Consider the following 27,336-nt stretch of genomic DNA (forward strand, 5'->3'; position numbering starts at 1 on the left):
TCAGAGCTCAATCCTTCCTGTTTAGGAATGAGAAGCAGGTGAACCATTGTGGGAGCTGAAGTGTCACCACAGCATCAGGATAACACGTTGTTCTAGAATCCTGGATGTCAGTTTCCTTCCACATCAAAGGATCTTCTAACACTGCAAAAATGCAAGGACAGGAAGCAGCACTATGAATATTTCCACACACACAGTTTTTAGAGCTTTTTGTTCTTGATGGAAGTCACCACTTTTGTTGTCTGACACCATAGAGAATGATGCACATTTTAAAACATCATACTAAATGAATTTTTGTATCTTTGTATCCTGGTAACCAAAAGAGGGTGAAGAGAAATAATTTTTTCAGGATTCCAAAAATTCCTTTTGCCTGCTCTTATTTACTAACTACCTCCCCTTCTAAATGTATCCAGTGTCATGCAGTTTTCTAATCTTAATTTCTGTGGAATTGCACATTTATGTATGTTCTTCATATTTGGTTTTAAACATAATCTGCATGTAGAGGAAGAAATTGTAATATAATTCTAATATGACATATTATAAATCACTATATATTTGTTATATGTAATATATATCACACATATGATAAATTAATGTAAAATAAAAAAATAATAAAATAATGTAAATCCATTATAATGAAGTTATAATAAAATGTATAACTGGAGTAGAAATGCAGAAGTGTGACTCCTATACAGTGTTTTCAAACTATTCCACAATTTAATGTTTCTTGCTATACTAATGGACAACTTTAGCGTCTTTTTGGGGATTCTGATGCACTATGCTGTTAGGAACACTATTATCTATAATTTTGGATTCCCAATAGATCCTATTTGTTTAGTTCTGTGTATAAGACTTGAATCCAGGTATTCTGATATGGAATGTGGGCATTTAGATATTCTTAACAACTGCATTCAACTCCCTTTTTGCATTTGCAGGAAACACAATATATCAACAACAATAGTCACATTGCTGTGCACTACATTTCCTAAAAAATGTTACTGCTGTCTAACTATAGTTTTGAATCCTTGGACCAACATCTGCACATCACCCTGTCTTCTATCGCCCCAAGCTCTGCCATCTACCATTACCCTCTCAACTCTGATAGCTTCACTTTGTTTAGATAACATATATGAATGATAATTTGCAGTATTGTTCTTTCTACTCCTGATTTGTAAAAATGTAATAATGGTCTCCAGGTCCATGTATATTGCAGGAAAAGGCAATATTTCACTTAAATTCTTGGCCATATTGTACAAAATATACCAAATGTGCACTACTACATTTATTGATCTGATGGCCATCAGATCAGTGGGCTATCTGGACCTATCATGGGTGGAAATTGAAGGATGCCATGTTGTTGCAGTTCACTGAGTCACTAATGAGTTCACTCACAGGTCAGTGCATACATAGTACTGTCCATAGCTGTTGCCTCCTGAAACAAAATGGCTCCCGATATGGCTCTAGCAAGGGAGCAGATTGGGTTGTGAAATTCACTCTTTTCCCGCAGTGCCAATCTGGGCTCTGTTGCTCTGTCTCTGTTCCAGATCAAATCAAACAGATAAGCAGGACAGCATGTTCTTTGTCTGGGTTCACCTCTTGAGTTCCTTGTGAAAGTCCAATCCCACCTGATTGCTTGGTGGAGTTCCATGTGCTGGTATGAATCTGATTACCACTCCCTGAATGCTGCTGTGATTTCGGTCACTGTGGTGCCAAACCATTGTTTCCATTGCTCCTATGTCTGTCCGTCTCCAGGTGCCCCTCTGCTGTTGTTCTGTCCTCCCTTATTTTTGGAATGTGCTTTCTCTGTTTCACACTGGCTAATATCTCTCCATCTGTTTAAACTTGTCCTTACCCTATTCCACCATCTTGATTCCCAAAATTAGAAGGTATTTCCTGTCACCGGGGGAAACAAACAAAAAGCTGGAAGCAGAGATGGATCAGGCCATAAGAGGCATTCAAGAATTGAAAGACACTATGAAAAGGCCAAATAAGAGTTATAGGAGTCTCAGAAGGAGCAGAAAGAGAAATTGGGTTTTCAAATGTATTTAATGAAATAATAAGGGAAAATTTCTTTAATCTAGAGCAAGAATTGGGAAACAACATCTAGGAGAGGCACAAAACTCCCAACAGTGTTGACCAAAGCGATCTTCACCACAACACATGATCATCAAGCTCTCTTCAATTAAACATAAGGAAAAGATCCTTAAATGTGCACGTGAAAAAAAAATCAATTAACATATGTAGGAATGCCAACTAAACTCACAGATCTCTCACAGAAGACTCTACAGTAAAGAAGAGAATGGAGTGACATATTCCAGATTCTAAAAGCAAAAATCTGTCTGCTCAGAATAACATACACAGCAAAAGTTTCCTTTGTCTTTGAAAATGAAATAAAATTTTTCTACTGTAAAGAAAATTTAAACGAACATGCCTCTTCCAAACCTGCCCTACAAATGCTACTTTAAGATGTTGTCTTGATAGGGAAAGGGAATAGCACCCACCAAAAACAAAGGCAAATGTGCAGAACATCCCAATAAAATAACAACAGAAGGCTAAATCAATGAACAACTCATTGCTACAATGACAGGACGAAATAATCACCCATTCATATTAACACTGAATGTAAATGGCTTAAACTCAGCAATCAAGTGTCATTCATGAGTAGACTGGATTGAGAAACAAAACCCATCTATCTATTTGTTGCTTATAGTTGATTTTGTTATGTGGCTTTTCACTTAATGGGTTGTATAGTAACTGTGTAATGGAGACTATCATATATAGCAGCATGTTATTTCACTTCATGGCATTGTAAATTTCTGTTTTTCTTCCTGTTGTTGATTTTGTATTGTGATTTCTTATTTAAAGGGATGTATAGCAATTGTGCAATGGAGACTGTCATATCAAGATATGAGGGTACAATGCATATGCATCTCTACTTCCAGATCAACGATGGAATCCCAATGCAACTGTTTACTGTATCTTGATAATAAGGTGTTGGACTGTCTAACACTGTCCATTTTTGCAATAATTGATATATGACTGTGTATGAAAATCCATACTATAATAATTATATAAGGGAACTCAGTGAGGGGGAAGGGAATTGGGGAAGGGATAAGGGAAATCCCAGGGTCTATGGAACTGTATCATAACATGACAAAATAAAAAGAAGTAAAATAAAAAAGAGAACAGATTTCTTGTAGTCCCTACATAGAGTTCTAAGAATACAATGATATTGGGACTGGCGACTTGGCCTAGTGGCTAAAGTTGTTGCCTTGAATGCGCCGAGATCCCATATGGGTGCTGGTTCTAATCCTGGCAGCTCCACTTCCCATCAAGCTCTCTGCTTGTGGCCTGGGAAAGCAGTGGAGGATGGTCCAAAACCATGGGGCTATGCACCTGTGTGGGAGACCTGGAAGAAGTTCCTGGATCCTGGCTTCGGATCGGCATAGCATTGGCCATTGTGCTTTCTTGGGGAATGAATCATCGCACGGAAGATCTTTCTCTCTGTCTCTCCACCTCTCTGTATATCTGACTTTCCAATAAAAATAAAATAAATCTTAAAAAAAAGAGAAATATAAAGGCACTTTAGGAGGAGAGTGAGAGAAGGGAATGGAATTGGGATCACAATGTTTCAGCTTGTCTGGGTTGGGCTCCTTTTGGTGCTCTCAGATGCATTCTCCATAAAGCAATCAGGTGAACTTTACACACTGCAAAGATTTTGTGTAACGTGCAAGCGGTAATTTTGAAATGTGCAATCCATTATTAGTAGTTATAATCATCACATTGTAGAAAAGGTCATTAGAAAATTTTCCTCTTATCAAAGTAACAGTTTTGTAGGTTTTAGCCAACAACTCTTTTCTCATCATTCACTTCACCCTCACCATCTACTAATGAACTACATTTTGCCATTTACTTCCATGAGTTCAAACTTCAGGATCCTATATGTAACTGAAATCATTTAGTGTTTGTCTCTCTCTGCTTCATTTCCCACCAAAAGAAGTTTCCAAGTTTGGGTCTGGTTTTGGTGACATCATATTAATGGATTACATGTGTATAAAAGACACAGTTGCCAAATACATCTGGGGAGAATGAAGAATGAGGAAGTTGGATGGTTAATGCATTCTGAAAGGATGAGAAGGGAGATGAGGTCATAGAGGCATCACTCTAAAGAGAAGGAGCTGAGAGATACCCAGCAGGAGGAGTTGTTGATGACAGCTCAGATGCAGCCAGGCCAACAGCCCTTCTTCAGATGGGAATGAAGCAGAGCTGGTATTCTGGTGGTACAGAAGACAATCCAGTGAAAACTGGGGTGATATTGATGTCCTTTGGGTCAACCAGAGGTTTCAGCTTGAAGTTCTGTAAGATGGTGGTGAGGAACAAAAACAGCTCCATGCGGGCCAGGCCCTCTCCCGCACACATTCGTTTTCCTGAAAGCAACAACACAGAGGATGGATACTCCTTGAATACTATGTTCCTTTTGGCAGAGAAAGAATGTACCATTATCATGTGATGGATTATTGAATGAATGTTTCCCAAGTGAATCTGAAAGGTGATTGGAAGGATGGTTGATGTTATTGATGGAGAAGTGGATGGACATGCATTATACACAAGTCATAGCTTTGTTAACAGGAATTATCAGATAAGCAAATTTATAGAATGTCTGCTCTGTGTGGCTCTTCCTCCAATCCTTTTTGTAGAGGCACACCCTGATTGCTTATGTTCCCTGTTCACTGTCAGCTATTCTATTGCACGATCTTTGTCTGTATTGATTCCATCTCTTTAGCCTCGTATCTAGCCACCAGCTGTCCTCATCTGTCTCCAACATGTCAAGCAGTTTCAATCTGTCTCTTACATTGCTGCTTCTGATCAGGAAGCCCTAGTAATTACTTAGTGTTGCAGAGTGTATGTGTAGCTGAGATCATGCAGCTCCGTCTTTCTGTGCTTACTTGTCCCATTACCCTCCATGAGCCCCTCAATCTGTAGATTCTCACTTTTTCTGGTTTCAGTTAACAGTTAGAAATAGATTCTTGAATCATTATTCTGTTTCTAGGCAGTGAAGGAGTAGTGTTTGTGATAGAGTAATGCATTGAGAGGCAGAATTCAACCCTTCCTCTACCACTCTTACTGTGGAAAGAGCAGAAGTCAGCCTCCAAATGAGGATACATCATGAGCAGGGAAGGTGCCAGAGCACTGAGCTGTTTGTGATCATTCACAGATAGCAGGTTCCCAGGTCCTGGACCAGGCATGATCCAGATCAAAAGCCTCCATGAAGTGAATCTTGACCTCTGAATAATGGAGTCTCTCTTACCTGTTGAGAAAGGCATGAAGTAGTCACTCTTCTTAAAGTTGCCATTCTTGTCCAGGAAGTGGCCAGGGTCGAACCTCTCTGGGTTGGGGAACTCTTTGTCATCATGTAGCACTGATGTCAGTGATGTTATTATGGTTGTGCCCTGGAAAGAACAGGCACAGGTAAAGAAGCATACTGACGTCAAGGAGCTGGAAGAGATGTTGAAGGTTACTTGGTTTTCATTTATTTCATTTTTGGTTGAGAAATTGCTAATCCAGGGGAAAAGAAGTGACATTCCTGTTAGACTTTTCAAATAGTTAAAGGCAGCTTTAGAGAGAAGGAGAGGTAGAGAAATTGTTCTATCTTCTGGTTGACTCCCCAGATGGCTGCAAAGGGTGGAGTTGAACTAATTTGAAGTCAGGATCCAGAAGCTTCCTCTAGGTCTCCCATATGTGTGCAGGATTCTAAGGACGTGGGCTATTCTTCTCTTTTTTGCTAGGCAGAAGCAGAGCTGGAAGAGTAGTGGAAAATCCAGCATATGAATCAGTACTCATATTGCAGCATAGTTTGGAGAATTAGCCTGGGAATCCATGGCATTGGCCCCAATTACATCTCGTTTAAAAGTGCAATAAAGTTGAGTTAGATGAACTTTTTTCCCCCTGATGAATGTAAACTGGAAGACATACACTCTTTCATGTCAGCATGATGGCCTAAAGACCAAATTCTGCCTTCCAGTGCTGGCTTCCGTTATGGGAACTGCTTCTATTCCTGGCTATTGCACGTCCCATTCAGCTGCATGGTTTTGTCCTTGGAAAGCAGCAGAGGATGTTCTAGACCCTGGATAAGTGGAACATGTGTTAACCCCTGAGAAACCTCTGGCTTTGAATTAGCTTGTTTTCAGGTGTTTTGGCCTTCTCTCTGTTTCTCCTTCTCTCTGCAAATCTGCTTTCAAATAAACATAAAAGAAATTAAAAAAAAAAACTGGAAAAACATGACCCCCTTTTCATCTAACTCCTATTTGATATAAGGCATAAGCACAAGTTATTCATCCTCAGTTAATTTAATCTGGCATCTCACAATCATTCTTGGTGAACTACTTTTATTATGTTGCATTTGCTCTGCTTTAATCCCCAAATCTGAGCATTTACCCTTTTAGAAGTGTACATTCTCGTTAGTGAAGTTTCATAGACCCAGTGTATTTCCATTTCAGGAGTTTTGTATTTTAAAAGGTGATAGGAAATAAACACTAGAATTTATGATACTCTCAACATATTGCAGAATGCTGAGATCTAGTCAAATACAGTGATAATTTTAGAAAAACATGAATATTCAAACAATTTTGTGCAAATGTGAGCATTAATGCTCCCCTTTAGTTCAAGTCAACTTTTACTCATCCAACTAGCTCATGACAAACTTGTACATCGTTTTTAACACTTGAAGTAATAAAGGATTTCTAAATAGATTTAGGGAAAAACATATTTCTGGTCTAAGTTAGTGTAGGTATGTGTCCACCCCTCCCTAAACCCTCTCCCGATGGTGGATTCCTCCACCTTGTTGCATTACCACAGTTCAAGTTCAGTTGAGACTCTTTCATTGCAAGCATATTCCAAGCATAGTGCCCAGCATCTTATTGTCCAGATAAGTTCAACAGCTTCTTGGGGAGATCTTCTCTGGTCTGAAGGTAGAGCCGGCACAGTATCATCCCAATCAATTAAAAGCCCCAACATAACATCAGCCACAATTTATAACATTATGGAATTGGTTGACATAGTATTGAGTAACAATATGTTAAAAGAAGAAGAAAAAAAATGCAAGTTCTTAACTACATCCTGTGACTTCTTCATTGGCATTTCAATTTTAGTTTATATACAACTGGGTTCTATACACCTTAAAAAGGTTACAGATTATTATTCAGCTGTCTTGTGCTTTTTCTCATTATAGTATTTAGGATTTTATAGCATTGTAGCATAATTTTGCTGAACCTGGCTGTTTTTTGGGTAGTCTAGACTGGCTTATCACTCTAACAAGACATATGTCAACAGTTTAGGTGCAGAACAATTTTAGGAGGGATGTGCAGAGAAATCAGTACCCTAGTGAGGAGTAACTAATCTTTATGTCCCACCTAGTAAGGTATCAGTGAATCCACACTGACTGATTCCTGTCTGATTCTAAGCTTTCCTTGTTGTTCTCTGTCTATCTATTCTAGTTTTTTTTTGCTTGTTTGTTTGTTTTGAGGGGTTTCTGGAGCAATCCTGATGGTCATTGCTAGAGGGGGTAGGGACCCAAAGTTGGAACCAAGCAAGGACCAGAGAAAGCTCCCTTCCCTACTCCCGAAGGAACTTAACTGTTCTGTTTCTGCAGACCACTCAGGGAGCCTGATGTGCTTTTAATACCCTATGTTATTCCACAACGGGTTGGGAGAGCAGAGAAATCTTCCACCTTCTTAGAGTGCTTGAGGAAGATGTTAAGTATAATCTATCAAGATTGTAATGGGTAACTTATAGACAGCATACTTAAATCTACATTAGACATTAGCAAAAACTATAAAGACATACAGTGGAATCCAAGAGCTATCCTGATAGCCTCTTAAACAGGAGGTCGTATGCACAGAGCAAGAGGGGACCCCAAACTGGAACAGGAGGAGGCTTGTATTTTGACCCTGGTGACTCCTAGTAACCTCCTAAATGCTTTCACCACAGAAGCAGTGGATACCTCATGAAGAACTATCAGTTTGGGCACCAAGGACTATATCCCAATTGCCAAGGAGATCACAGGGAATTGGAATGCCCTCATAGGCTGAGAATTCTGAGGTCAACCATTTCTTTTTGGATCTCCCACATGGGATGGAAGAAGCCCAGAACCATCCTCACAGGGTCTAATGACATCAGAACAACAGCCAATGTCCTGAGCGGTCCTTAGAAACAGAACAGTAAGCTTCCTTTGGAACTCAGGAGAGGGGCTTTCTCTGGCCCTTACTTAGTTCCAACTTTGGCTCCCCATCCTCTCTTGCAATGACCATCAGAGTCACTCCAATCCCCCAAAATTAGATCAGATAGACAGACAGAGACCAATAAGGAAAGCTTAGAACAGACAGGAAAAAGTCAGCTTGGACTCCCATATACCTCACTAGTTAGGACACAAAGATCAGTTACTCCTCACTAAGTTAGAGAAGATTTCTCTGTGCACCCTCCTAAAACTGTTCTGAATTATCCTAAAACTCACAAAGTTCAGTAAAATCTGCATGAATGCTATAAGCTGCTAAACGTAAGTATGAAGAAAAAAAAGACACGAGATAGCTGAATAGTATCCTATAACCATTTTAAGGTTTACAGCAGTCGGTTATGTATAAACTGAAATTGAGATGTCAAGGAAGTAGTTACAGGATGTGGTTAACAACTTGCATTTTCTAACACATTGGTCACTCCATAGCATGTCAATTGACTTCATGGTGTTGTAAATTTCCATGTTTCTTCCTGTTGTTGAATTTGTGTTATGGTTTTTCATTGGAGGGGATGATATTGTGCCAGCTCTACTTTCAGATCAAGGATGGTCTAAGAAACTGTTGAATTTATCTTGACAATGGACTCTCTGCTTGGTCCATGCTGATAATGATGGAATTATGACTGGTTATGAGCTATAATACTGTAATAATATGGAGGGAATCAATATGGGGAAAGGGCATGGGGAGGGGTTGGGGGAATCCCAGAGCCTTTGGAACTGTGTCATAAAGTTAAATAATAATAATAAAAAGAAATATTAAAGAATGACTTCCCACAAATATAGATACAAGATTCCTTTACATGGTGAGAAAATATGATTTGCATATTTTGTTGGCAAAGTGATGCCAAATATATGTGTGTATCAATGGAATTCATTTAATCGCACTGGACATACATTGATCACAAAACATCATACAGAGATTGAGGAAAGCAGACATCTCTCATACAATAAAATGAAGAGGAGCAGTTACACTGGTATTAAACACTTTCAGAGAGACCATGAAACAAAGATGTCTACCCCCACTACTTCTGCTCAACACTCTCTTGAGAACCTTGTCATAATGGGAAATTAAGGCCATGAGACTTAGAAAACAAGGAATAAAACATATATCATTCTGGCTAGCAGGATAACACACACAAAAAGCTTCAGCTATCTATGCAAGCAATCATTAATAGTAATTGATGAGTTTAGCAAATTAGTAACAACAAATGATCAAAATAAAATGTATTTACATTCTGCCTACTGAAAATCAAGAAATAGAAAAAGCATTTAATATTTTATTATTGATAGTAGGAACACAAATATTACTTAACAGGAAGAAGCCTTATAAAATGTGTGCCCAATTGTAATGATTAAGTCTGTAAAATTTGGGAAAGATATGCAATGGTCATATACTGAAATATTGAAGAAGTTAGGATCACCATTCTTTCTAAATTTTGCTATAGATTAAAGTCAACTTCCAAAATTTTTGGAAAGGCTTGGAAATTTGACATTTGACACCAATATTTATTTGGAAATGTACAGAGCTAATAGCAGGCCCATAATAAAAAAGTGGAAGAAACTTCAAAGACACATTACTAGATAATGTTAAACTTTTTCCTTTCTTTTGATACATGAAAATATAATTACATTTTTATTTTTATTACTTTTTTGATGCAAATTTTGGCCCAAATAGAGTTATTTTGGAAATAGCGTTAAGTCTACCAAGCTGCCACATTTATGTGATTTGTTCTTCCCTTGTTGTTCTGGGAGATAATGGGCTGATATAATGAATTTAGGAACATTGAGAATGTGGAGGTGCAGTGTGAGAGAAATATTTTTACCTTGGGGATGAGGTAGTTTCTGAATTTAATGTCATGCGTCACTGCGTGGGGCAGGTTAGTGGGAGCCAGGTTAATGAATCTCTGGACCTCATGTATGACAGCGTCCGTGTAGGGCATGCGGTTCCTGTCCTGCATGCAGGGACTCCGGTGTCTGCCGATCACACTCTCAATCTCTTCCTGGACCTTGGCTGTTAAAAAAATAAGAAAGAACTGTTAGGAAAGAGAAAACTGGCATAGTTGACAGAATATGTTAGAGCTACAAGAAACATGGGATTATCCCAAAGGCATTTAGATTTGAATTACATGTTTCCAACATACTGAAATATATAAACTAATTGGCATAAAATGGAGATATGTGACTCTCACACAGGCCAGGCACATGGTACATTTGTACATATCAATCAATTGGCATTCATGGCAGCTAGCAAGTTCAAGATGGTATATATTTAAAAATATGAACATAATATTTATCACATAATTCCAGAAACTATTGGCAATGCAGATAAAAATCAGAAGGCATTTTTTAAAAAATTAAAATAATATACATATTTTAAAGTTAAATTTTACTGGTAATTCCCTATAGATGCCTCTCATCTTACAATGGAGTTATGCCTTAACAAAGCTATTCTAAGCTGTAAATGGCGTTCATGTGAAAATGCACTGAATACTTTTAATATCTCAAGTGTGATCGCTTAGTGTAGGTTTCCTTAAACATGCTTAGATCACATACAAAGCCCAAGTTGACCAAAACACTTTTTTATAAACTCTCTTTACTGATGATATTATTATCATATTATTATCATTTTTATGATACAGCTTCATGGGCCATGGGAATTTTGTTATCACCTCTGCTAATGCCTCATGTACCTCATACAGAGATCTCCTGTATCATTACAATAGCATAGTTCCTCATAAACAGCCATAAGTCCATCATTGTGGGCATGGACAATGACAAAGGGTTGCCATTCTTTTATGCATCAGTTGGTTATCTTCACGAGCATATTTAAGGATACTATCCTTTTGCTCAATTGACAAGACCTTAATTATCATGTGTCTTAGTGAAGACTGCTTTTGGTCAACCCTGTTGCAAGTTCAGTGCCCTTCCTGGATATTGTTTCCCAATTTCTTCTCCAGATTAGGGAGGTTTTCATTTATTATTTCATTAAACACATTTTTAAACCCACCTTTTCTTTCTGCACCTTCTGGAACTCTTAATTTGCCCGCTTAACAGTGACTCTTAATTCTGGCATACTTTTTTTTTAGCTTGGCCCAGGTCTGCATTTAGCATTTTCCCATTGTGACAAGAAACATTTTCCAATTCTAAGATTGTTTCTTTTGCCTCCTTTATTCTATTATTGAAACTTTCCACTAAAATTTTAATTTGCTGTATTGTATCCTTCATTTCCAATATTTCAGTTTGATTTTGTTTCAATGTTGCTATTTCTTTTTGATACATTACATAATTTTCTGCATGTGTTTTTCACTGTTGATAAGAAACTTTGTAATAAGTGTTTTGAATTCTTTATTTCCCATTTTCTCGATGTCTCCTCAGTTAACTCTGAGGTTGGCAAAGGCTTTTGCTGCTTTGCAGGGGAGTCTTTAGTAATATTCATTGTGCCTTTGTCTCTTCCTTTACTCTTGGTCATTGTATTTTTGGTTAGCAGATTCTTCTCCTTAGGTCAAGTTTTCAAGCTGTGTCACTGCAATTTGATTTTATTGATTGTAGTTTGTACACAGTTCTTTGTTTGCAGTCAAACAAAGAACTTTTTTCCACTTCCTACAGCCAGTTTCAGATCTGGGTTCTTATGTTATACTTCCACCATGGCCTTCATAACCCAGCTCCTTCGTTAGCACTGTACCTCCTGTGATCCCATACTGTTGTTGTACCATTATCTGTACAACATTTCTCCAATTCGTTTGCATAGTTTCAGGATTAGGGAAACACTGGGTGTTCTGAATAGCTAGGTTGTTGGCAGTGCTGATCTTGCCAGAACCTGATGGCCATTGGGTCTGTTGGCCACTCACAGATATTTTGAGTTGCAAGATGCCACTGTTGGTATTATTTTTGATTTGGGACCAGTGCAATGTACTGAGCTCGATGGATTTGCATGCACAGCTAACTGTTGTCCCTACAGTTTCAAAACCTTTGACACACTATATAAAATGGCACCTGTTATGCCACTGGTGGAGTTCTTGATCTATTGGCCATTAGGTCTGGGGCCTATCTGCACCTATTTTGGGTGGAACCTTAAGGCTGTCACATCAGTGCAATTCACTGAGCCAAAAATGAGGTTGCTCTTATTTAGTGAATGTGCATTCCTGTCCCATAGATATTGCCTGCCTACACATGACAGTGCCCTATTTGGCTCTACTGGGGTTTTGGGCTGTGAAATCCACCATGTTCCTGCACTGTCTGTTTTGTATATGTGTCTGTCTCTGCTCCAGGTCAAATGAAACAGACTGGCCAGCAGGATGGGCAGTTTTTTGGCAGGGTTCACCTCTTGTTTTCCCAGTGAACTCCTCTTCCCACCTGGTTGCTGGTGGCATTTCAGCTGCCAGTGTAGGTCAGATCATCCCTTGCTGAATGTCGTTGGCATATCACATGACTGCAACACCACACCATTGTAATGCAATGCTTTCTTTCCTGTGTCCAGCAGCCATCAGGTGCTGCTCAGACATTGGTCTGCCCTTTCCTATTTCTTGGAATGTGCCCTCTCAGCTTCACCCTGGCTAATGTTTCTCCATCTGTTTAAATGTGTCCTCTACCTATTTTGCCATCTTGACTTTCTGATAAAAACTCTAAAGGCAAATAAATTTCATAGTAAAATGTGGGCTAATTCATCAAATTTATTGGCAATGACTCAGCTGTTTTCTTCATGTCATTGTAGAACAGACTGTTAACTTTAACTTCCTACAATATTAATACCTGTGACCTCAGGGTGCTTCAGCAGGAGCAGGAGTCCGTGTCTCAAGGTGATGCTTGTGGTCTCTGTTCCACCAGCAAACAAATCAAATGCAGTGATTTTCAGGTTTTCCAGAGTAAATTCAGGTTGCTTGTTATGTTTTTCCTGGGAATGAGTTGATAAAATTATTTGATGAATTAGTTTCTAGCTTATTGATTGCAGTAACTACAAAATAATTCAGTTTGTATAAAGTAAAGCCACCACTAAAAATTGGAGAAGAAATGGTAGAAAAGACATCTATGTGACATGATGGACTGCAATGCAGGTGACCTGTTCTTGCTTGCCTAAAAATCCTCATCACCATCCTCTTAGCAGCTGCCTGTTCCATGGGTTATAGTTCATGATCACTATTTACAAGCAAAGGCCTGTTAGCATCACTTCTTTCGTGTCTTAAAAAATGAGGATATAAAGGTGTAGACAAGTGATACAGCACCTGAGAGTAGGATTTTAGGTGAAAGTTGGCATGCAAAGTGTGATGGTAGCAAGTGGGAGTAAAGCAACCTATGATGGGGCAGAATTAGTGTACTTATATCACACTAGCCTCCACAAGATTTATTTTTTGCAAGATAAACAAGCACACCACTTAAAGCCATTTTTGATTGGATATTTGTGGGTAGAGAGAGTCTTAATTTATAGCAATACATAAAGATAAATGCATGTTATAAAGGGATGTAATAATCTTCTATCAAGAGAGTGTGATTTTCTTCTGGAATATAATTACTTGGATCAGGCTTTCCCACGTACTACAGGTGAATCTGGAATTGTTTGGAATGTGAGACCCCAGTCAAGTTCACCTAGAAAAGTTCAAGAGGAATCGGATTTGTTTAAGTTGAAGAGAACCACAATTCCGTGGAATTGACGCACAAACTGCCAATGTGGGATTAAATTGGAGAAAAAGAGATGATAAGCCGGTTCAAAGAAAAAAAAAAAGGTTTGATTTAGATTGAGAAGATTATTTGAAACGATAATGCTGACAGCATGGTTTTAATTTAAGTTTATTAGATACAACATGTTTATATGTTTGGTTTATATACCAAGTAGTAGGCATGGTAGTTCCAATGGGAAGTCAATTTTAATTTTTAAAGACCTGAATACAGTTTTCCATAGTGGTTGCAATACTTTACATTCCTACCAACAGTGCCCAAGTGTTCTCCTTTTTCCACAGCCTCATCAACATTTGTTATTCTGTGTTTCAGATAATAGCTATTCTGACAGCAATGAGGTGTTATCTCATTGTGGTTTAGATGTGCATTTCCTTAATGGCCAGTGAGGTTGAGAATTTTTTTCACATGTTTGTTGGTCATTTTAATTTCTTTCTTTGAGAACTGTCTATTGAGGTTCTTTGCTATGGATTTTTTTTTTGGAATATTCTGGATATTAATCCTTTGTTAGGAAGCTTAGAAATATTTTATCCATTCTGTTGAATTCTGTCACTCTATTGATTGTTTTCTTTACTGTGTTGAAGCTTCTGTGTCTAATTAAACCAATTTGTCTAGTTTAACTTTTGTTGCCTGTGCTTTGCAGCTTGTATTCAAGAAGTCAGTTGATCCACTACAACAATGTTTTGGAGTGTTTTCCTCCATCTTCTCCCAGTAACTTCGTATATTCAGGTTCAACATTGAGATCTTTGATCAATTTTGAGTTGACTTTTGTTTGTGGTAAGAAATAAGGGTCTGGTACAGATCCATACACACATACAAAATTGTGCCCTCTCTGCTTCACCCTGGCTAATGTTTCTCCATCAGTTTAAAAATGTCCTCACCTGTGGTTGTTAAGGAATTCTTGTCTTTCTTGCACTCATGCCAAGTAGATCATCAAATGCATCATAACATGCACAAAGCAATCAACTCTCTGAGCTGCTGTTCATATTTTACCTGTTCCATTTTGATCAGGAAACAATCAATAAAGTCCTGAGGATTGTTCACATCTAGGGATTGTTGGTGTTCTTTTATTTTTTCCAAGATGAAATTCTGGATGTAATACATATTTTGAAAAACTTTGTTATGGCTCCCTGGAAAATAGTCAATGAGAGCTGGAAAAGTATTGTAGACCTAAAAAGCAAGAAAAAGAAAAAAAGTTTACCTAATGAGATGTTTACTAAAGACATCCAGACTTCATTTCAAGTGCAGGTTTGGAAACTTTACCTTAAAAAGTAAAAATAATAGTATGTCTACATTGAGATAGACTTTTTTTTCCTTTAGTATACATTGACAATAAGCCTCTCACAGAACGAATTCTGGGAGAACAATAAGACCAAAGATTTAAATGTGATAGTCATGTAATATGCTCATAGAACAATTTTATAACAAATAAATAAATAAATAAATGTGCTCTCAGATGACAACAGATGTTGAGGAAGTTGGGCAGTCAAACCATGAGTATGATGTTTATTCGCTGTTTATTACTTATGCCTCTAGTGTAGAATGATTACTCCAGGACAGGGAGAGTTTGAAAATTCCATGAATGTATTCCCCGGAACATTTTATGTTCTTAGTGACAGTGGAAATGAGCATTTCTGTGACTTTACTAAGATCCTACAAGGATTTTTTTTTTAAAGAAAGAAAGTAGAGTAATAGCTCAGCATAGGAAAACAATCACATGTCTTTATGTGATTTCTTTATGTGATTTCTTTATATATATATTTTAAGGTTTATTATTTATTCTTTTACTTGACAATTCAGGTGGAGACAGAGAGGAGGAGAGACATAGGAAGATCTTCTGTCTGCTGATGAACTCCCCGAGGTGCTACCATGCCAGAGACGAGATGATTCTAAGCCAGGAACCTGGAACCTCTTCTTGGTTTACCATTTAGGCACAGTGTCCCAAGGCTTTAGGCTGTCGTTGACTGCCTTCCCAGACCACTTTCAGGGAGCTGGATAGAAATCAGAGCTGCAAGGATTGGAAATGGCACCCACATGGCCTAGAGAAGGGCACTTATGGGAGACACTGTGTGCCAGGCGAGGAATTTACCTGCTAGGCTACCACACAGGACCTATTTTGATGGTACTTCTTATGTAACCTAGTGACCTTGTCTGTTAGCATTCAGACTGAGGCATCAAACTTCCAAATGTGTTTACAGTTTTCTAGTCATCTCTGTGCCTATGAATATTGTCCCGCTTCGATTTCTTAACCCATGATATCTTCCAAGTGTGGTATAGAAATTTCTAAAGGTCATTGTGGTACAATCCTGGTGATGGGTGTTATCCTCCCCTAAACTCTACATAAGCTTGAATGTTATGTCCTTGCTTGTGTCAAGTCAGACAGTGTCACCTGCAAATTGGTCCAAGAGCTTGGTGGAACCTGCACTGGTCAAGGAGCCAGTGGGCTTGAACATCAGCTTGTAACTGATGTGCACAAAATCAAGGGCTCAGTTCTGTTTCTCAGATTCCATTGACGACACAGAGCTCTGTGAATGACTGTGGTGACATTTCATAGCGTGGGTTCTTACTTAGCATGACAAGTACATAAGATCCATGTTTTCTTATGAAGAAAGGACCTTGGTCTCACCTGGACCCATGGAGAGCTCATAATACTGATGGCCTCATGCAATAGCTTCAGAAAGTGGATAAAATTTTGGTCTGAATATTCAAAACGTTTCTGAAAAATAACGGAGCAGATCACATTGCAGGGCGCACAGCCCAGGATAAAGGCAGGATCACAGGGAGAGGCTGAAAAAATAACAGAGTTTAAAAATAACATTAGACTATACATAGTAAAGCCTTCATCTTTGAGACCGCAGGAAAGGATAATTTGACAAATGTTATCATTTACATAAAAAGTGACTCTTAAGCAGAGAAAAGCACCATTCATAAAATTAGCATGTCTTTTGACTGAACTTCATTTGCATACTACATTTTTTCTGAAATTGGTTATCTGATATTCCATACAAACACAAAATCTTTAAAATTCTTAGTAAATTTAAAAAATCATTTTAAAACTATTCGATAGAACTGATTTTTGCACCTTATAGAAACAATTCTAAGATGATAACCATATTTCTTTCCCGATCCCCCTTTGTTTTCCGTTGTTCTTCCTTTTTCTTCTTTCCTTCAGTTCCTTTACCATCCTTCTTTTTGTACCCTCCTTATTCTCTCCTCCCTTCATCTGCTTCGTTTTCCTCTTCTAAATTTGTAGTAGTATAATTCCAATAGAATTTATTACCACAGGTTTAATGAACCACTAACTCTATTATTCATCAGATATAAATAAAATTAGAATATTTTAGGTCAAGGTGTTCTGTATTTTGAGTGGAAATTAAAAATATTTAAAAAGGTATTTTTTTATGGGGTGAAGTTGTGATGTAGTGGGTTAAATCCTTCCTTTCATTGCTGGCTCCCCAGATTGGGGTACTGATTGGAGTCCTGACTGCTTCACTTCGGCTTTAATTCCCTGCTCATGTTCCTGGAATGGCAGCATACAATGGTCCAAATATTTGAGTCTTTACCACCCATGTGGGAATCCCGGATGAAAATCTTAGCTTTTGGTTTTTGCTTGGCCCAGGCTTGGTTCCTACAAGTATTGTGAGTGAACTGGGGAATGGGTTATCTCTTCTCCTCACTCTCTCTGTTTTTCCTCCTTTCATATAAATAAAAAAGCATAAGAATGTCACCAAAGAAATAAACCATTTCTCATGCCAACAAAGTGTGATAATGAAATGTGCCCAATATGATTGATATGCTAGGACCATTCTTTAGCTTCTGTCACATGGTGGCAGAGATCTACATACTTGAACCATCATCTACTGTCTCCCAGATGCAGTGAGAATCTGAAATGAAGAGGAGCAGTTGAACTGGAGGTGACACTCTGATACACAATGTGGATATCACAACTTGTAGAATAGTATGATGGACTAATGCAGTTTCCTGCACTGTCTGGTTTATTGTTAGTTAATTCTTTAAAAAAATAAATGAAACAATGATAGAGCAATGAATAGCAACAAGCCTGTTGAGTACCTTACATTTATGATAGTGTGCATTAAACATTGCAGAATTCCAACATTGACAGCAAAGGTTTATTTTGGTTAAGGGGATGAAGGATATTTTCTGAACCCCAGAAAATCTTCCTGCATCATTTGCAGGTCAATCCTAATGTCCAGTTAGCAGGGCAGAAGAGAGTCACCCACCGTTGGTTTTCCTCAGCTCCTCCACAAGGCAGCGGGCCTCCTCTTGAACTCGGTCCTCTATGCTCCTCTTCCCCATCCCGAAATTGCGCAAGGTCATTAGTGTGAAGCGCCGGGTCTCCTTCCATGTCTTTCCATTACTCATCGCGATTCCTGTCAGTGTGAGAACAGTGAGTAAGAGAATACCAGGCTAGGAGGAGGGAGATGACAGGGAACAGTCACATGCATGGCACAGGCTCTCTCACAGAGCTCCTCAGGTTTCTGCTTTCCATCCTCCCCTCTTCATTACCAACTGCTGATCAGCCAGGTACACGCTTGAGCATGCACACAGGTGCATGCACTCACCAAGCCTTTTGGTGAATTTTTCAAATATTGGAATACTGCCTCTCCCAGCAAACTCGTCTCCACGTTCAACCAGGGCCTCCTTCACTGCTTCATATCCATGCAATATCACAGTGGGCTTTGTGCCAAAATACAGTGTGAACACGGGGCCATAGGCTTTGGACAACTGCAAAAGGAAATGGAAATTTTACCAAAGAAGACATTATTTGGTCTACAGAGAGTTCGTCACTCAGATTTTAAATCTTAAATATTTAATTTTTGCAGGTAAAGCTTCAAACATTTCTGAAATATATTCATACATGTGATGGTGATTATTGTAGTTACTGTTGCTTTTCCATCTAAAATGTGCCATGAACAATCCCAATAATTTGGGCAAACATTGTAATTAATCCTCACTCAGTATGTTAATCAGGTTTATATGTCATGTTTGGAAATAATGAAAATGAAGTCAGAAAATTGCAAACCAAAAAGCAGCATTTTCCCATTTATGCAGTAGATTAATGTTTGTTCACTTCCAGGTTTTGAGCAAATTTAGTTCACAGTGTCACACAGAGATGTGGCAACGTGGAATTGATTCCTTCAGGATCATTAACACAGTTCTTCTCGGTTCGATTCCAGTATATTAGCATGATAAAAAATGCTGAAAATAAATGTGTCTTTAAAAATGAACCCAGATGATTCTAATGTTCACCCCGTTGTGAGAATACACGGCCTAAGCAGCTCAGAAAGACAGTAAGTATTAGAGGCAATGTCACACCTGGGATGTCTTATGGAAACATAATACTTCTCTCTTCGTGTATTTGCAGTAGGCAAGCAGTAAGAGTTTAAAGAGTCCATGTGATATTGTCATCACCCACTGGAGCCTGAATGATTAAACATTTACTGATTTATGCTGGTTCCTCAGTACTCAGTGATTGCCTTTTACTTATTTGTTTTTTGAGAAGCAGCTTTATTGCATCATGATTGCAAAAATCACATATATTTCAGCTATACGATGTGGTTTTGGGGATGAATGTACACATTTCACAATGATTGTCACATCAATTAGTAATCATTGCTGCACCAGCAGCCAGGAGGGAAGGGAATTTCACCAGAACCTTATGAGGTGACCCCAGGCATAGACCTGCTGATTTGCCTGATTTACTACAAACAGAGCTCTCCATCCTGCTGATATGCTTGATCCAACGACAAACAGAAGACTAGTGTCAGAGCCAAAGCAGGCGGGTCCAGGAACAGGATGGATTTCATGGCTCAGATCCACACCATAAAGTGCCATTTTGTGTACTGAGGCAAAGTCTGTGAGGCTGGAGGAACAACAGTAATCTGTTATTCTAGGAGCAGTTCATACCTAGCTTAATGGAGGAAACTCACTTCCAGCTCAACAGATTGCACTGGTCCCACTGGGAAAATAGTATTGACTTAACATCCTGTGGGTTCCACCCAGAATTGGTCTGGGTGGAACAGCACTACTGACAATGAAAGAAAATTCTTTCACATTAAAACAAGCTCAAAGAATTTGCCTGTTTCAGACTTGCCCAAGTATGTTCTGTTGACAAAGGAAAAGAATAGCACCTACCAAAACCAAAGGCAAATGTGCAGAACATTCCAGTAATACAACCTCAGAAGATAAAATGAAGCAATGAACAACCCATTGCTAAAATGACAGGATCAAGTGACCACCTATCCATATTAACTCTGAATGCAAATGGTTTAAATTCATCAACCAAGCAACATAACTTAGTGGTCTGAATCAAAAAACAAAACCCATCTATCTGTTGCCTACAGGAGACACATCTCACCAGCAAAGACATGTAGAAACTAAACGTGAAAGGATTGAAGAAGATATTCCAGGCTAATGGAAAGGAAAAATTATCCTATGTAGCCATGGGGGGAGGGTTGTGGGAGGAGTGGGGGAAATCCAAGCACCTATAAAACTGTATCACATAATACAATGTTATTAACAATAAAAAATTTAATAAAAAAAATCAAGAACCTTCTTGAAGAAAATGATGCTACTGTATGATCTGAGTCATTGAATAATTTAATCACAAGAAACTGTTTTGAAGAGATGAAACTAACAAAAAAAGAAACATCAATAAGCCATGAGATATAGCTTCCACTGATTTTTGTTGGTGAAATGTATTTTTTCTAGACAACAAATAGATGTGTTTTTTTTTTAAATCCAGTCTACTAATTTATGACGTTTGATTGAGCTTAAGCCATTTACATTCAGGGTTGATATGGATGCGTGGTAATTTGGTCCTGTAACTTTAGCAATGGGTTGTTCATTGATTTAGTCCTCTACTGTCATTTTACTGGGATGTTTTTTCACATTTGCCTTTGGTTTTGTTGGGTGCTATTCCTTTTCTCTATCAAGAGAAATCTTGAAGTATCATTTGTAGGGTGGGTTTGGAAGAGGAATATTCGTTTAACTTTTCTTTACAGTGGAAGAATTTTATTTCATTTTCAAACACAAAAGAAAGGTTTACTGGGTGTATTATTCTGGACTGACAATTTTTTTCTTTTAGGATCTGGAATATGTCACTGCATTCTCTTTTAACCTAAAGAGTTTCCTGTGAGAGGTCCTCTGTTGAGTTTGATTGGCATTCCTTTCTATGTCAATCGATTTTTTTATGTGCTCATTTAAGGATCTTTTCCTTATGTTTAATTGAAGAGAGCTTGATGATCATGTGTTGTGGTGAAGATTGCTTTTGATCAAGCCTGTTGGGAGTACTGTGCCTCTCCTGAATGTTGTTTCCCAATTCTTTCTCCAGATTAGGGAAATTCCCCCTTATTATTTCATTAAATACATCTGTAAAACCAGTTTCTCTTTCTGCACCTTCTGGGACTCTCATAACTCTCATATTTGGCCTCTTAATAGTGTCATTCAATTCTTGAACACTTTTTTTGGTCAGATCCTACTCAGCTTCCAGCTTTTTGTTTGCTTCCCCCTGATGACAGGACATATCTTCCAATTCTCTCTCTCTCTTTTTAAATCTTGCTTTTGCTTGCTAATCTTTTCTTTGCTAATTTGTGGCTTCTTGGGGAGTAATTGAGCAGATGGAACATCTTTCTGTGATTCCTTCTTTCTAAATCTCACTAATAAAAATAAGTACATCGTATAAAAGAAATATACTCTGAATCAAGTGGGTATTTAGTTTAGTAGTTAAAGTGAACCCCGAAGAAACTAAGCTATGGCTCCTAGATCCAGCATCTTGCTATTGTGTCTCTTGGAAAGATTCTGGGGTGACTACTTATTCATATTCTTCTCACTAGGTTGTGAAGCCTGAATCATGTTCATGCAACCAGCTTTGAACTTGGCCTAATATGGGGCATTAAGGATATTTGGGGAATAAAAAACCTACAAAATCTCTCTCTCTCACTCTTTCAGCTCACAACCAAAAATTGAAAACATATTTGGTAGGTTCTAACAAAGCTGTCTATGTAACTTCCAGAGCCACCAGCAGGCACAGTCTAATAACCAAAGTTAGCATCAATGAACCCAAATAAAACAACATCAATTCTGTTACAAGATGTGTTGAGACAGACTCTGTGAGCACTGACTTCTAACCCAGTGTAGAACGTCGGTGAGAGGAAGGGTGTCAGTAAGTGCCATGAAGAGGCAGGCACATTGCTCTTGTTTCCTCACTCAAACACAGAACTCAGCTTGGTGACAAGGGACATGAACTGTCCTGTGTAGGGCAGGCAGTGCTCTGTGGACAGAAAACCTAGAAAGAAGACAGTGGGTCACCCTCTACTGTGACCATGGGAAACCTGTGTGTGATAGGCAGGGAAGTACAAGTAACTGTTGAATGCTGATTTTCTCTCTCTTGAATGATTCACTCCTCAAATGGCTGCAACAGTCAGAGCAGATAAGGTCCAGATGAAAGCCAGGAGCCAACACTTTCTCTGGGTCTACCTCAGGAATGACAGCAGCCAAATACTTGGGATGAGCTTTGCTGCTCTTCCTGGGCCATTAACATTTAGCTGGATTAGAATTGAAACAAGTAGAATGGGAATAAGTGGCAATATGTGATGTTGATATGCAGGTGGCAGCTTGATATGCTATTGTATAAGCCAGCCCCTGGATTTGGTAGCATTTTGCTCCATATTATTGGGTGTATGTTCTTTAGTGATTTGATCCCGTAATTCTCCTTTTTCTTGCACGTTAGATTGGTTTTGGCCTTAACCTATGCTGGGCTCACAGAATGAATTTAGGAGGGTTCTTTCCCTTTCATATTTTTAAAAAATAATTTACATTGAATAGAGATGAATTATTTCTGAAAAGTTTGACAGAATTCATCAGTGAAGCCCTCTTACCTGGGCTTTTTTTTTTTTTTTAATACTTGAGGCCTGTTATTACTGATTCAATCTCAACCTTTGTTATTGTTCTAGTCAGATTTTGTTTGCCATGACTCAATAATGATGAAGTTCATGTGTTGAGTAATGTATTGATTTCTTCTAGGTTTTCCAATTTGTTGATGAATAGTTTTTTGTTATAATTCCTAGTAATTTGTTTTTTTGTGGTAGGAACTGTAACATGCTGTTTATGTCTGTTTTTATAAACTTATGGCTTCCCCCTTTTTTGAATAACTGGTCATATGGTGTATAATTTTCTATTAAAAACCAGCTCTTTGTTTCATTAATCTTTTTATAGCTTTTCTTTTTTCTATTTTAATTTTAATAATTTCATTATTTCTTCTCTTTTATTAATTTTGGTTTTAACTTGTTCTTTCCTTTTTTGTTCTTCATCTGATCATCTTTGAAAACATGCTGGAAATGTTGGCACTCATCCCTATCAACCTTCCTGTGAGCACTGCTTTTGCTGTTGCTCACAGGTTTGAAATGTTGTGTTTTTATTTTTCTTGATTTCAAAAAAATTGTTTTTATTTTCCATTTGATTTCTCCTTTGACACACTGTTCATCTAGACCCAAGTTGTCCAGGTTCTTGTGTTTGTGTACGTTTTAGAGTTTTCTTGACTAAAACACAACTGCAGTCTCTGTGTTGATTTTGTGTACTGCAATTTTGTGTAATTCATCTATGGTTTGAATAGTTCTGTTGGATTCTTTAGGGTTTTCTCTTTGTAAGGTTTTGTCCTCTGCCAGTACAGACTATGTCATATGTTTCCCAATTTGGATGTCCTTTAGAATTTTCCATTGTCTAATGTCTTGCCTTGGGTCTAGTCTGAAATGGATTGCAATTAGTAAGACTGGGCACTCTTGTGCTGGTACTTAGAGGAAAGTCTTTCAAGTTTTCAGCCCGGAGCATGATGTCAGACCTGTCATATGAAGACTTACTATGTTGAGGCACATCATTTCTGTGCCTATTCTACTGGGAATGGTTTTCATATAAAAAGGAACAATTATCTGAGATATCTTTTCCGTACCTGTTGAAATAATCACATAACTTTTGTTGTCCAATCTACTAGCATTTGACCATTCTGGATCTATGTATTTAATCATCCTTGTTTCCCTGGGTGAATAGCACTTGATCTTGGTCAATGATCTTCCAAAGCAATGGAAGTGAAACTATAATTATTTTGGCAAATTAAAACTGTTCTTTCTCTGACTTTGAATAATTTACTAGTATTTTGTGATCCATTGTGCTGTTGTAGGTTCTTAAGTGAACTCCTAAGTTCTGTGCCCTTTGTCATTCCTGTATAGTTGTTTATAGATTGATCTCATGAAATTAGTCACTTTAGTATTTTGATCCTACCACTCGATAACTTAAACATTTCTCCTTTTTCGAAGTACATTATCTCTGGGTAATACTGATAATAATGAAGAAAAACAAAAAAGCAATGGGACTGTCCAAATCCATAGGAGTCACTTTCTACACAAAAATAGCTCACATATTTGCCCCCAAGGATACATTTTAACTTCAAAGTCAATTCATGTTTACTTATCCTTTGTAAGCCACCAGAGGAACATCATGGGTACTTACATTGGTTAAGGATTTGCTTATGTCCTTAAAATCCATCTGCAGGATGTTTCCAATAATTGGAAGAGGCGTGGGGCCGGGAGGGAGCTTCTGCCTGGTGGTGTTCCATCTCCAGAGTGAAAAGAGAAGCAGGCAGGAGACACTGAGCACCAGAGCCACAACTGGGTCCATTGGAGTTCTTCTCTCCCTGAGACAGTGAGAAGCTGAAAATCGAGGCTTTTAAAATCCTCCCTGCTCTTTGAATGTGTGTGTGTGTGTGTGTGTGTGTGTGTGTGTGTGTGTGTGTGTGAGATTGACATTTGACATACTAAGTGATTAATCAATCTGGTAGGTCAACTCTAATCTTTTCTGAGTGGACTTTGTTCATTGATAAATTTAATCCGAATTTTTTTTCTAAGACTGTCTCTCCTGGCAGATCTTACCTTGCAAGTTTGTTCGATTATTTCTGTGAAAGGACTTAGGAATCACTAATAAGTAATGAAAGATGCTTTCAAGGTACAGCAGGATTTAAAAAATCATGAAATCATTTTTAACATTCTAAGTTCCTAAATGAATAAATAGAAAACTTTGTTGAAAGTCGGTGTGCTTTATGACTTGTAATTGCCTCTTGTTTATATGATAAGGCCTTATTGAACCCTGCGAGGCTTTATTAAACATAAGATGAAGTGAGCATTTGGTGGAGTGGCTATGGTGTGGTTTTGACTCCTCACATCCCATACAGGAATGGTTGGCTTGAATGATGTTTCCTCTTTTCTGAACCAGCATCTTCCTAATGTTTCCTTGAGAGGCAGTAGGTGATCTCTCAAATACTTGGGTTCTTGTTGTCCCAGCAGTTCAGGATGCTGTGGGGTCCTTATTCAGGTCACACAGTGTGACTGCTGGTTTACTCCCATAGTTAGTCCCACAACTACCATCTTGAAGCACAACAATGCGGATAAGGCTTTCCAGGCATCATCAGTGACTGTGAGTTGCTCCAGGAATTATGTTCCCAGCACTCATGGTTCTAGGGCTTCAGAATTCAAAAGGGACTGCTCTCAAATCGTACAGGACATGCTAGGGTGGTGCTAGAGTTTGTACCCTGGCCACCAAGAAACCTCTGCTAAGTTGTTAAGCAGGGATCATGTTCAGTTCTGTTCCTCTGTGCTCACACACCAGCTGCCTTCAAAATCAGTCTCAAACAATGTTCCTAGATTACACAGAGTAAACAAGGCTTTAGGGCTTGCGTCAAGGCCCCATTCATGTGCAGTATTCAGGAGGGCCTAGTCTCTGCCCTGTGAAGTACCCTGGCATTTCAGGGCCACCGTTTTGGCAGTCACACACCTGCTGTTGCCTCATACCAAATAGAGTTTAGCAGTGCTGATATCGTAGCACCTTAATACTAATGCTTTTGAGACATGAGGGAGATGAGGTGGGTTTTCTGCCCCCTTCCTTTTTTTGGTAGAAAAGTATTTGACACAGCAGAGATACTTTCCACTTGTCTAGGTGGACTTAAAGACAATGAAGACTGTCAATCTGTGATGGTGTATGACTCTTGGAGCTTTCTGCTTACCTTTGTCCTTTAATATAGATTTCCCCAGGCTAGAGAACTGGGGAAGACGTTATAAGGGTCATTGAGCTTCCCTCTGCGCTGAATTTCTAAGTCTATGCTCTTCAGAGTTCTATCAAGTCTTCTCAGAAGTTTTCCTTCTTTTACAGTTTTTAAAGGTAAAATTTGTGGCTATTCATTTAAGTAAATATGTAATACAGTGTAGATCATACAAAATATATAAAATAAGAGAGTACTATTCACTGATTAAACAAAATTTCCTATAGTATGATAAGCCTGGAGACCATTATGTAAAGTTTCATAAATCAGGTGTAGAAAAAACAATACTGCAGAATATCATTCATATGTGTAATCTAAACAAAAGGATGCCATCAGAGTAGAGAGTGTAATGGTAGTTGGCAGAGCCTGGGAGCATAGTGGGCAGGGGATGTGCAGATGTTGGTCTAAGGATTCAAAACTATAGTTAGACAGGAGGAATATTTTTAGGGAATGTATTGCACAGCAATGTGACTATTGTTGTTGATATATTGTTTCCTGAAAATGTAAAAAGGGAGTTGAATGCAGTTCTTAAGAATATCTAAATGTCCACATTCCATATCAGAATACCTGGAGTGAAGTCAACAGATATATAATGAACAGATAGGATGTATTGAGAGCTCAGAATTGTGGATAATAACATTCCTGAAGTCACCCTGTGTGACCTGAATAAGGACCCTACAAAATCTGCAGCTCTGGCACCGTGGCTACGGGTTATGTAAAGTACATGGACACCTGTGCTCACCAATAGGGACAGTGAAGACTCAACTGCATTCCTTTGCTTTTGGCCTATCCCTTCTAATGTGCAATCCTAGTTATTAACTGAGATTACAGTGCAGGGCATGTATCAGGTGCCTTCATGTCCAAAAGCCCTAGGTTTTTGAGGCTATGTTCCATAGTCACCTGCATCCACACTGATGGACCTGGGAAAGGACCCCATTTTGGTCAGCAATTCCAGACCTGTTGCTGTTTGTGATCTGTGGCCCCAGAGACTGATGTACTGAACTGGAGATGGGGTGAGGGCAGTGACTGAGAAGGCTCCATTTGTATATATATCTTTAAGGCTTGCACCCTTTAGTACACAAGCTACTGATAAACATTGAGGGTGTTGCTAAGTTACACTGCTGCAGGTCTGAGATTAGAGCTGTTGGAGCCATCCCTAAGTTGCCTGAATTTGACTTATAGGAATTTGTGAGAATCTCAGATGTAGACAATGGATCCCATTCTTGCCCTGCTAGGCCCAGTCCCAAAGCTAAACTGCTCATGGAACAGGGACTTGGGT

General features: G+C 38.5%; 1 protein-coding gene across 2 annotated transcripts; it reads right to left on the bottom strand.

The window, feature by feature from the left end:
• Nucleotides 1-3,826: 3,826 nt before the first annotated feature.
• Nucleotides 3,827-24,643, bottom strand: LOC121164301 (cytochrome P450 2C5-like). 2 transcript variants are annotated; one of them, XM_040992422.1, is made up of 9 exons: nucleotides 24,476-24,643; nucleotides 18,535-18,697; nucleotides 18,193-18,342; nucleotides 16,578-16,738; nucleotides 14,945-15,121; nucleotides 13,034-13,175; nucleotides 10,108-10,295; nucleotides 5,306-5,447; nucleotides 3,827-4,424 (listed from the first exon to the last, which is right to left on the bottom strand). In XM_040992422.1, exons 1-9 carry the CDS (start codon nucleotides 24,641-24,643, stop codon nucleotides 4,243-4,245), a joined length of 1,473 nt encoding a protein of 490 aa, XP_040848356.1. In that variant the 3' UTR covers nucleotides 3,827-4,242. The 2 variants fall into 2 exon arrangements, with proteins under 2 accessions (XP_040848356.1, XP_040848357.1); XM_040992423.1 differs by lacking the exon at nucleotides 14,945-15,121.
• Nucleotides 24,644-27,336: the final 2,693 nt, after the last annotated feature.

The sequence above is a fragment of the Ochotona curzoniae genome, unplaced genomic scaffold, assembly GCF_017591425.1.
Source record: "Ochotona curzoniae isolate NIBS_2020 unplaced genomic scaffold, NIBS_Ocur_1.0 contig_66, whole genome shotgun sequence".
Taxonomy (NCBI): domain Eukaryota; kingdom Metazoa; phylum Chordata; class Mammalia; order Lagomorpha; family Ochotonidae; genus Ochotona; species Ochotona curzoniae.